The following is a 12,426-nucleotide window of genomic DNA, read 5'->3' as shown; positions in this document are numbered from 1 at the left end:
AAGTAGAAAACAGAAACTGGAAATGAGACCATTAGAAAAATAGATTGGCCAAACAACAAAGGTTAAAAAAATTTCAAATTAGGTGATAGTTATTAAGGTGCTGTTAAAGTCGGGCTTTACTACACCTTAATTTACTATGAGAGTGACTAACCTGCACAAGTAGCTTTATTTTATCTTCCTATCTCACAAAACTTGATAATTCTTGGAGTCACCATTGATCGAAACCTCACTCTTGATGCCCACGTGAAAAACACTACGAAAAAATGTTTTACTCCATGTGGAAACTCAAAAGAGTAAAACCATTCTTCCCGAGATACATCTTCTGTACCTTGGTACAGTCAATGGTAATAAGTCATCTGGACTACTGCAACGCACTGTACGCTGGCTGCAAAGAACAGACTATTAAAAAACTCCAGACAGCCCAGAATATGGCTGCCAGACTCATATATGGAAAAGCTAAATATGAAAGTGCAAAACCCTTAAGAGAGAAACTTCACTGGCTCCCACTTAAGGAACGCATTGCATTCAAGATCTGCATGATTGTACACAAAATCATTCACGCAGACACCCCAACCTACATGCTAAACCTCGTGGACCTACCTCCCAGAAACGCCACAAGATCATCTCGCAAATTTCTCAACCTACACTTCCCCAACTGTAAAGGACTAAAATACAAGCTGATGCATGCCACCACCTTTTCATACATGAGCATGCAGTTATGGAATGCATTACCTGCAGAACTGAAAATAATCGACGAAACAACTACCTTCGCAAATCTCTGAAGACATATTTCTTCAACAAAGCCTACAATGAGAACCTACAGCCCCACTAATACACTTCACCAACCCATTCAATTATGAAAGCCCACCTTCTATAAATACCCTATTAAATCCCTTCCTTCTCTTTCTTCCCTTAATTAATCTCTACACAATACTAACAGTACTTGATACACTGGAAAAACCATGTTAATAATACTATACAGGGGCGTAGCCACGGGCGGGCCTGGACGGGCCCAGGCCCAGCCACTTTTGCTCCAGGCCCGCCCACCCTAACTAGCCCCAACCCAACCACTGGCATAGCTCTCCCAAGTGAGGCTCCAATCTTTTCCTGCCTCTTCTGCCCGCTCTCCCCGTCCCTCATGGTCTGCTCACTTTTACTGCCCTGAAGCACCGTTCTCCCTCCAGCACCGGCGATTCCATAGTCAGCCTTCTGCCAGCGTGCGTCGTCGGGCCCTCTCCTCAGGCACGTCCCGCCTACTCTGCAACTTCCTGTTTTCCGCAAAGGTGGGATGCGCGCCTGAGGAGAGGCCCCGACGACGCACGTTGCAGAAGGCTGACTATGATGAGAATCGCCGGTGCTGGAGGGAGAACTGAGCTTCAGGGCAGTAAAAATTTGAAACAGTTCAGTTGGGGGCAAGGGGGGGGGGTGCAGAGGAGGGTAGCAAGTGGAGAGGAAATGCGAGGCCCGTGCCCACCCAGTCCACCTCCAGGCCCATCTAAAAATTGAACTCTGGCTATGCTACTGCTATGTAAGCCACTTTGAGCCTGCAAATAGGTGGGATAAGGTGGGATACAAATACAATAAATTAAATTAAATCCTGGGAGCACTGGACCACAAAGCTGCAGTCCGAGTGGTGTTGAATGGGTAAAAGTGAATCAATTTTTTACTCTTTCAAAAAGTACAAAGACTAGGGAACACTCAATGAAGTTACATGGAAATACTTTTAAAACAAATAGGAGGAAATTGTTTTTCACTCAATGAATAGTTAAGCTCTAGAATTCGTTGCCAGAGGATGTGGTTACAGCAGTTAGCATATGTGAGTTTAAAAAAGGTTTGGGTAGGTTCCTGGAGGAAAAGTCCATAGTCTTCTATTGAGACAGACATGGGGAAGCCCTGAGATTGGTAGCATGGGATGTTGCTACTATTTGGGGTTCAGCCAGGTACTTGTGACCTGGATTGGCTACCACTGGTCTGGCCCACTATGGCTATTCGTATGTTTTTCCCCAGAAGCAGTGACCTATTTTAACAGTCCCCTCCAAGCTAAGGAGCTTCAGCGAGCAATTAAACTTACTCAGCCATATAAATCCCAGGTCCCGAAGGGTATCCAGTTTTGTAGACCACTTTTAGCTTATTCTAATGAAGCTGTAACTCATGGAACCCTCCCTTGTTATGTAAATGTGTCACGTCCCTCACCTCCGGTCCGACGGGACGCTCCAGCGGCACAGGAACGCCCACCATCGTAGTGAGTCCGGCATCCCTTCCAGCGATGCTGCGCTCACACTGGTGCTGCCGGCGTTCCACCGGTCCTGTGCGCACCGCTGCCCTTCCAGTGCTCCGTCTCGCAGGCTTCCCCGGGCTGTGGCCACACTCCCGGCTCTGCGGGGATTGGTCTCCTCTGCGGGCAGGCTACTCCTCCTCTCTCCCTCACTGCCATTGGTCCTTTGTCTTGCTGTCCTCCCCAGCTGGTGCCTGCTGACGTCAGACGCCAGCACTATTTTCTAGGAAGTTCCTCCTTTGCTGCATTGCTTCAGCTTCTAATCGGTAATTGTTCCTCTGCTCTGTATGTGTTTGTATTTCTGACTCCTGACCCTGCTAGTTCCTGGACTACTCTCTTGTCTGCTGCCTGCCTGTGACTCGTTACCTGCACCTGGTCTACTCTCTCGTCTGCTACTAGCCCGTGGTCCGCGGCCTGTGCCTGGATCCGTTCCCTCTGCTTTCCATCAGCACCCCGCTTCTGATCTCTCCATGTAAGTCCTGTCAGCTGCCCGCACCTGGGGGCTCAACACCTGGGGAAGTGGCGGTCACCACAGGTGAACTTCGGAGTTGCTTGGCCGCCAAGCAGAATCCAGGCTGAAGTCTTTTGCACCCGGATCACTGCTCGGCACAGGGACTCACAAAGCTGACAAAATGGAAGTGGTGTTGACCTTATTGCCAAAATCAGGCAATCCTGGACACTTACCATTCTATTTCCCTCATTAATGTGGACCTTAAACTATTTTCACAGATCCTGGCCAACCGCCTCTCTCAGCACATTGCAACTGTGGTTTCTGATGACCAGTTGAGTTTGTGAGAGGAGACAGTCTGTTGTAAACAGTCCAATAAAGCAGTCCTTGGCCATGGCTTACAGCCATGTTGAGGTATTCCTCTCATACTTGCCAGTCTGGTTCCAGGCAAAGCCTTCGACAGATTAGTTGACATACATGTATTAATCACACACTGGCTCATGTAGATATTGAGGGGTTGTTTGCTGAGCCATTGGTACTGTTTATAATAACCCTAGAGCCCCCTTGTTGGTGAATAGTATCCGCACAGATTCATTCTCTATTGAACGGGAACAAGGAAGGGTTGTCCTCCTCTTTCCTCTTCTATTTCTTCTCACTCTGGAGCCTTTGTTGTGCTCGTTGCAAGGGCTGATGGTTCTCTCTCATGCCCTCAAGATCCTGGCATTTGCAGGTGATTTGCTGTTGATCTTAACAGACCCGCAGCAATCTCTTCCACTGGCCCTGGAGTTGATAGAAAAATAAGGGCTCCTTCGGACTTTACCCTGAATTTGAACAAATCCATTGCTCTACTCTCTGCTCGTGGTCCATACCTCTTGGGTAGGTCATTTTTTTGCTTCAGTGGACATTTCAATCTATTAGATATCTAGGGAAGATCCTTCCTAATGATTTAACTAAGTTGTATAGATTAAACGTAGACCCTCTTTTTACATATACTAACCATCGCTTGACAGGTGGTGGCGCTTATCCTTTGTCTTTGATAGGGCAAATTCATTGTATAATATGCTTATACTACCTAAATGGCTTTACATTTTTCAAATGTTACCCTTCCTTCTGCGAATTACTGATGAATGTTTGCTTAACAGACTCCTTCAGTCCTATCTCTGGCAGGGTAAGTGGGCCTGGAGTCTGTATCTCGTATTGCCTCTCCAAAGGCACAGGTGGCAGTTTCGGATTGTTGAGTCTCCATTACTTGACTATCAGCTGTAGCATGAGGCACATCAACGATTGGTTTCACACCATCTCCATGTTTTCTAACACTTCACTAGAACTGGCTTTATTTGACTGGGAACATTTCAGTGCCTATCTTCATGCCGTGACTTCTCATTCCTCCTCTCTGGTCGATCACCTTTGGTTGTATAAGTCCCTGCATCTAGTCTGGAAAAGGTTTTCAAATTTCATAAGTTGAGTACCAAGAGGACACCCTTGCTCCGTATATGCAATAATGGAGCTTTTCCACTGGAATAGATTCTCCTACCTTTCTCAAGTAGGGCCGCTCAGGGTCTTCATTATTGGTTTCAAAGTTTAATGGTGGAAGGCCATTTAAAATCCTTCACCTCCTTTATCTGCTCATGATATCTATGCCTATTTGCAGCTCAAGCAATTATGTAGCCTTGTTGCCCACAGCTTGCCATATAGAGGAGGTGTACGAGCATCTCGTCCACTGCTTACACCTTAAATTCTCAGAGCAAAGTGCCATTGAGGTTTTCATTATCATCACCAGGATCAGGAACAGCAAACAGGAGAAAACCTCCACAACAATCCAAACCAACCGACAGCAGTAGAGGCTGACCACAGACAAAGCCAACTCGGGAGATAGTGTTTGGAAAATGCTTTATTAAATGCTTACGCAAAGGACCCAACACGGACCGTGGTTTCGGCGTGACACAACGCCTGCCTTAGGGGTCACACTGACTAGATAAGGTTGCCACCAAGTATGCACTCTGAAATTAAAAACAAAGTCCCCACCGAGAATAAACTCAAAGGGAGTGACAAACTGTGTGCCGACATGTATCCACTTACTACTAGAAGAAAAAGACGTGTCACTATTTATGACCCCTGAGGCAGTCGTTGGATGACACTGAAATATGGACCATGTCAGGTCCTTTATGCAAGCATTTAATAAGCATTTTCCAAGCACTATCTCCTGAGTTGACTTTGTCTGTGGTCAGCCTCTACTCCTGTCGGTTGGTTCATTATCAATCACCTCCAGGAAATACCCCTATTTGCCCCCTTCTTAGGCCTGGTCATAGGACTCAGTGACACACTGGAAGAGGGCTGTCTGTTGCAGGGCCTCAAAAGTTTGCGGTTCCATACTGACAATACTTTCCGTCTGGGAGATGCAATATAAATAGTCATGCGCCTTTATGATTCCCCCAGGAAGGCGCACGTGTTACATTTGCATCCGACTGTGAACTGCCTGAAATGTGGGACTGCTGAAGCTTCCCTTGGCCATATGTTTGGACCTCTTCAGCTATATTTCACTTTCCGGCGAACGATTTCCCATTTTGTCTTATCAAGAGGACGGCAGTTTCTCTTTCTCCTCGTTTGCTATTTGAGGCCATACCATGCCCTAGACCTGGATGAAAAGGTTTTCTTCAGTTTTACCAATGGGCTGTGTTGCTCACCCTCCGTGTTATTCTGCAGAACTGGCTCTCCCCCCATGGCACCCACTTCTCAAATGTGGGTGTACCCAGATGATTGGCATTTTTTCACTGGAGTGACAATTATATACATGATCTTGCATCTCCAACAGGGCTCCGTTTCCAGGCCATATGAGAACCTTTTTGAAACACTATGACCCGTATAGCTTGGAGCCATATTTTGAATGCTTAACTTTGTCTCAACCCTTGTGTTTTTTATTGGATCTTACGAGGGGTGGGGATAAGGGTGGGTGAGGGTGGGGGTTTATTATAAAACTAGTAAAAAAGGCCCGTTTCTGACACAAATGAAACGGGCGCTAGCAAGGTTTTCCTTGGAGTGTGTATGTTTGGGAGAGTGTATGTGAGAGTGACTGTTTGAGAGTCAGAGTGAAAGTGTGAGTGTGTGAGAGAGAGAGTGAGTCTGGGTGTGAGTGTGTTTGTGAGAGAGTGTGTGTGTGAGAATGAGAGTGTGTGCAAGTGTGTATGTGAGACACAGTGTGAGAGAGAGTGTGTGTATGAGACCAAGCGAGTGTGTGAGTGACTGTGTGGCACATAGAGAGTGAATGTGATACAGTGTGAGACAGAGTGTGTGAGAGTGAGAGTCAGAAAGACATTGTATATGAGAGAGTGTGAGCCGTGCCCTCCCAATCCATGGCCATCTGTCCCCCTGCCCCCTCCATTCATCCTTTTCCAGCAATTCCCCTCTCTCCCTGAGTCCTGCCCTCCCAATCCATGGCCATCCATGTTTTCTCTGTCACCTGCCCCCTCCATTCATCCCTATCCAGCATTTCCCCTCTCTGCCTGAGGCCTGCCCTGCAATCCATATCCATCCATGCCCATCTGACCCCTCCATTCATCCCTATCCAGCAATTCCCCCTCTCCCTGAGTCCTGCTCTTCCAATCCATGCCCATCCATGCTCTTCTGTCACCTGGCCCCTCCATTTTTCCCTATCCAGCATTTCCCCTCTCTGCCTGAGGCCTGCCCTGCAATCCATATCCATCCATGCCCATCTGTCCCCTCCATTCATCCCTATCCAGCAATTCCCCTCTCCCTGAGTCCTGCCCTTCCAATCCATGCCCATCCATGCTCCTCTGTCACCTGGCCCCCTCCATTCATCCCTATCCAGCATTTCCCCTCTCTGCCTGAGGCCTGCCCTGCAATCCATATCCATCCATGCCCACTGTCCCCTCCATTCATCCCTATCCAGCAATTCCCCTCTCCCTGAGTCCTGCTCTTCCAATCCATGCCCATCCATGCTCCTCTGTCACCTGGCCCCCTCCATTTTTCCCTATCCAGCATTTCCCCTCTCTGCCTGAGGCCTGCCCTGCAATCCATATCCATCCATGCCCATCTGTCCCCTCCATTCATCCCTATCCAGCAATTCCCCTCTCCCTGAGTCCTGCCCTTCCAATCCATGCCCATCCATGCTCCTCTTTCACCTGGCCCCTCCATTCATCCCTATCCAGCATTTCCCCTCTCTGCCTGAGGCCTGCCCTGCAATCCATATCCATCCATGCCCATCTGTCCCCTCCATTCATCCCTATCCAGCAATTCCCCTCTCCCTGAGTCCTGCTCTTCCAATCCATGCCCATCCATGCTCCTCTGTCACCTGGCCCCTCCATTTTTCCCTATCCAGCATTTCCCCTCTCTGCCTGAGGCCTGTCCTGCAATCCATATCCATCCATGCCCATCTGTCCCCTCCATTCATCCCTATCCAGCAATTCCCCTCTCCCTGAGTCCTGCCCTTCCAATCCATGCCCATCCATGCTCCTCTGTCACCTGGCCCCTCCATTTTTCTCTATCCAGCATTTTCCCTCTCTGCCTGAAGCCTGCCCTGCAATCCATATCCATCCATGGCCATCTGTCCCCTCCATTCATCCCTATCCAGCAATTTCCCTCTCCCTGAGTCCTGCCCTTCCAATCCATGCTCATCTGTCACCTGGCCCCTCCATTTTTCCCTATCCAGCAATTGCCCTCTCTACCTGAGGCCTGTCCTGCAATCCATATCCATCCATGCCCATCTGTCCCCTCTATTCATCCCTATCCAGCAATTTCCCTCTCTCCCTTAGTCCTGCCCTCCCAATCCATGCCCATCCATGCTCCTCTGTCCCCTGGCCCCTTCATTCATCCATTTCCAGTAATTCCCCTCTCTCCCTGAGCCCTGCCCTCCCATTCCATGCCCATCCATGCTCCTCTGTCCCCTGCCGCCTCCATTCATCCTTTTCCAGCAAGTCCCCTCTCTCCCTTCCATGACCCCCCCCCCCCCCTCGCATCCATGCTCCTCTCTCTCCCATGTCCCAGCCTGGCCCGCCCTCTTCTCCCCCCCCCCTTCGCATCCATGCATCCCCCCCCTTCGCATCCATGCATCCCTTTTTTTTTTTCTTCTTCGTTTTAACTTTACCTCCGTGGCGGTTCGTGCAGCGAAACGTCAGGGAAGGAGGCGGCGCTCCCGACGTCTTGCTTTCCCTTCGCTGTCTCCCGCCTTCTTTTGAAGGCGGAACACAGCGAAGGGAAGGCTAGACGCGGGAGCGCCGCCTCCTTCCCTGACGCTTCGCTTCCGGATTTGTTTGGTTTGAGGCGAGGGCGGGGCAAAGACGGCTGGCTGGCTTGAAGGCTTCACACCACGAATCCGGCGCGAACCCTTCAGCCTGGGAGTGACGTCAGATGGCTTCATGGCTTCAAGGCTTCAAGGCTTCAAGGCTTCAAGGCTTCAGGCTTCAGGCTTCAAGGCTTCAAGGCTTCACAGAACGTTGTCCTCAGAACGTTGAGGGTGCGTTTTATTATATTAGATGAGTACCTATTTTGTTCTGTTCTGTTTCTTGTTCTGCATACTGTTAGCTCTTCTGCTGCTTTCTGATGTACTGGATTTTTGCTGACATTCAATAAACATTGATTTAACCATAAGTTATTTCATAGTTCAAAACAGCTTATTTTGTTTTTTGATTGGTTGCTTCCTGACTGAAAGCATCTAATGGCCTTTGCTAGTCATACTGATGTCAGTAAAAAGGGGTTAATAAATGAAGGGATTTTACAGGTAGGGATTTTCATATTGCATTGCAAGTACATGTGGAGGAGCATTTTCAATATGATGTCTAAGTCCTACTTTGGATGGTTTGCTAAAAACATCCAAAATTCAAGTGGGGAATATAGCCATTTTCAAAACAGAAAAATGGCTCTTCTTTTTTCCCAAAAATGGCTATTTGCTAGATTTTTTGTGCTTTCTGTGTTTATTTTTTTGGTCCATTTTTGGAAAAAAAAAAAACATCCAAGTGAAAAATGCATAAAATCAAGCCATTGGGATGTAGGAAGAGCCAGCATTTTTAATAGACTAGCCACACAGACATCCCAGGAGTGCAATGAGACACCCTAGGGAGCACTTCAAATAAATGATCCCAGGTACACATCTCACCACTGTTCCCTTATCTTGTCTGCTAAGCCTCCCAAAACGTACTATCCCCAACTGTACACCACCTCAATAGCCCTTATTTATTTATGAAATTTTTACCCCACATTAGCATGAGAGTGACTCAGGTTCAATGTGATTTACATAACAAACTATTAAATGAATGGTACATATTAAGTTACATAAACAGATTATAAAGTACAATAAATAATGCTATAACACTGACTTTGTAAATGAGTGAAGGGGGCATCTATATGTGGGTACAGTGTGTTTCTGGTGAGTTTTGGAGGGTTCAGAGTTTCCACCACAAGTGTAACAGGTATGGGACAGGTATGGGCCTGGGTCTGCAGTGCACTGTACCCACCACTAGACTACTCCAGGGACTTGTATGCTGTTCTAATGGATGAGTAAAACATAGAAGGGGTGGAAGGGGGTTATAAGTAGTAGTAGTAGTAGTGATCACAGGGGGAGTAAGGGGAGGTCATCCCTAATTCCCTCCAGTGGTCATTTATGGCACTTTTTTTGTTGCTTATTCTTAAATAAAACAGTTCTAGACTAAAATGTCCAACGTATAGCCCTGGATGTTTTTGTTTTGTTCCATTATGGCAGAAAAATGTCCACATGTTAGGAACACCGAAATCCTGCCCTTAACACACCCCTGACATGCCCCCTTGTGATTTGAACGCACTTCTGATGGCCTTCATAGAAAAACTTCTAAAAATTGGTTTCAAAAATATCCAAATGCAGTTTAAATTAACCAGTTAAGGGCTGAATATTGGTACTTTTCCGGTTAAGTACTGTCCATTCACACATACCCAGATATTTAATGCCAGTGTCAGGATATGACCTGGTACTGAATATCCAGGCAGATAACAGATAGTGTGTCAGAAATTCCTCCTTTTCAAAATAACAACTGAAAGTTGTTCACAGTTCACACTAGGAGAGAGTTAGAGAGAGAGAGCAGTCAAGGGGAGTGGAGACGGGTGAATCAATAAATGAGAGAGAGAGAAAGGCCAGCACACAGGGAAAATAAATTAAGGGAGAAAGGTATGGAGTACAGAAGTGCCCTCACTGAGCAGAAGGCAAAGCTGTGAGTGAAGCTCTCCTGAGCCAGGAGGGAGATTTTGAACCAGTCCCAGATTTCTGAAAACCCCATCCTGATACATTACGGGGCCACATGCCTAAACTAGCCAAAAAAAGTTTCCCTCCTGGAATTGGGTAACTTGGCAGCGCTGAGATCAGTTGTATCATGGTATGAATGCTGCTTGAAAACATTTGAACAGGTGAGAGAAGAGGGCAGGTTACCAAATCTGTGACTGTGAATGCAGACACTTACCCGTTCTTTGCACCAGGCACAGCTAGGGTGAGACAAAATACATTCCTTACAGGAGGCACGGGGTTTACAGGGACCTGCAAGGGAGCATTAGACAAGCAAGAAATTAGTGGCCTAAACAGATTACTGCATCTCTTCTTTTCTCATCCCTTCTCTTGTTCACTTTTATCTTTGTTTAGGAGTAGAGGAGTAGCCTAATGTTTAACTCAGTGGCCTGAGAACCAGAGGAAACAGGATTGATTCCCACCATGGCTCTTTCTGACTCTTGCAAGTCACTTAACTCTCCATTGCCCCAGGTACAAAAACTAAGATTGTGAGTCAGCTATGGACAGAGAAAGTACCAGTATATATTATGTGAACAGCTTTGGTTGCACCACAGAAAGGTGGTATATCAAATATATAACCCAGGTCTCACCTATGTGCTAGCTCCAGGCCACAAAGCAGAGTTCAGTTCAGTTCAGTTTCACATTCAGGGCAACTTTCGCCTCACTCATCCCTTCCAGTTCACCTGCAGTCAAGCTTGGGAGTGGGTCTATGGTCTGCAATAGTGATCCGGGGTTTGGGAGGCATTTGTACACTCGTGCTCAAAAATACATTGTAGACACAGCTTATACAAACTCAAACAGTTTATTTCTATCAACTCTGCAACAGGCAGTACTTCAAACCTTTATTAAGTGGTCCAAACAACATATAAATTCCAATTTATTTATTTATTTCTGCATTTATACCCCATATTTTCCAATCTAGATGTCGGTTCAATGTGGCTTACAATTTATTTAGGTTAGACTTCTTACATTGCTGTGTGGAGTAGAAGTGGGATATGTTTGTTTTCCGTTAGTGGTCAGGCATCATGGTGTCGCTGTTGGTGTTCATCTTGTCTATATTGGTTCATCAGAGAAAACTTTTATGAAAAATTGGGTTTTCAGGTATCATGTAGTGTTTCAAATCTTGGGGAAAATGTATGTGAAGTTGGTCGAGTAAGCAGATTTGTATTTTAGGCCTTGGCATCTGGGAAAGTGTAAGGTGAGGTAGGTTCGTGCACCATTGAGTGTGTTGTGTAGAGGTAGTTCTATTAGGTTTATCATGTATTCTGGTGCAAGACTGAAAATTATTCTGTAGGCCAGAGAGCATGTCTTGAAGGATATATGTGATTTAATGGGTAGCCAGTGTAGGTTTTAGAGCAGCAGTTTTGCACTTTTGAATCGATTAATACCGAATATTAGTCTTGCAGCTGTGTCTTGTGCTGTTTGCATTTTCTTTAATAGTTGTCCCCTGCATCTGACGTAGATTCCATTGCAGTCGTCAGCGTGGTAGAGGATCATGGATTGGACTAGTAAGTGAAAAATATTTCTTTGGAAATAGCTTTTTATGTGTTTTATTTTCCACATGGTTTGGAATGTTTTCTTCCTGGTGTTTGAGATTTGCTTTTCAAAGGATAAGTTGCAGTCTATGGTGACTCCTAGGATTTTATTGGGAGGGATGTGCCCTTGACGTTGATGTTTGGGAAGTAGTCAGTATTGTGTGGTAAAGTGAGGATCAGGCAGTGAGATTTTTCCTTGTTTAATTTCAGCCTGAACGATGTTGGCCATGATTCCATTATGTTTATTCCTTCTGCTATTCTGGTCGCGATTTCGTGCAAGTTCTTTTTGAAAGGGATGTAGATTGATACGCTGTCAGCATATATAAGAGGGTTGAAACTATGTTTGGTTAGTGTTCATGCAAGAGGGGCCACCATCAAATTGAATAGCGTTGGTGAGAGTGATAAGCCTTGGGGGACTCCACATTCCGCTTTCCTCGAAGGAGAGAGAGAGGAATCCATCTTCATTTGATAGGTTTTGGTAGACAGAAAGCCTAGGAACCATTCAAGACCTTCCCTCCAATACCAATTTTGTCAAGTATTCTTTTGAGGATTTGGTGGTTGACCATGTCAAAAGCGCTTGTCATGTCAAACTATAGTAGAAGGATGTTTTTTCCATAAGTGATTTCATTTTTGAGGTTTGTTAGAAGTGTAATCAGCACTGTTTCGGTGCTGTGTAGAGGTCTGAAGCCTGACTGCGATTCATGTAGTATGGAGAATTTATTGATGTAGTCAGTTACTTGGTGGTCACTATCCCTTCCAGTATTTTTGTTGTTAAAGGTATGGATGCTATTGGTCTGTAGTTTGAGGTGTCATTTTCTTGGTGTCTTTAGTAAGCAGTATATTGCCTTTATCCTGTGGGAAGAAGCATTTCTGAAACATGTAGTTCATATGTAATGTTAGTTGGTCT

At 46.1% G+C, this 12,426-nt stretch overlaps 1 protein-coding gene across 1 annotated transcript in view; it reads right to left on the bottom strand.

The window, feature by feature from the left end:
* ITGB7 (integrin subunit beta 7) overlaps nt 1–12,426 on the bottom strand; it is a 342,955-nt gene that overhangs the window by 221,064 nt on the left and 109,465 nt on the right. Inside the window, exon 3 of the mRNA XM_030198181.1 lies at nt 10,163–10,236. Coding sequence (XP_030054041.1) covers nt 10,163–10,236 — 74 coding nt within the window. The remainder of the gene's footprint in view (nt 1–10,162; nt 10,237–12,426) is intronic.

Source organism: Microcaecilia unicolor, chromosome 3, assembly GCF_901765095.1.
Source record: "Microcaecilia unicolor chromosome 3, aMicUni1.1, whole genome shotgun sequence".
NCBI classification, from domain to species: domain Eukaryota; kingdom Metazoa; phylum Chordata; class Amphibia; order Gymnophiona; family Siphonopidae; genus Microcaecilia; species Microcaecilia unicolor.
The sequence above is the reverse complement of the archived record's forward strand: the minus strand, read 5'-3'. Positions and strand labels throughout refer to the sequence as shown.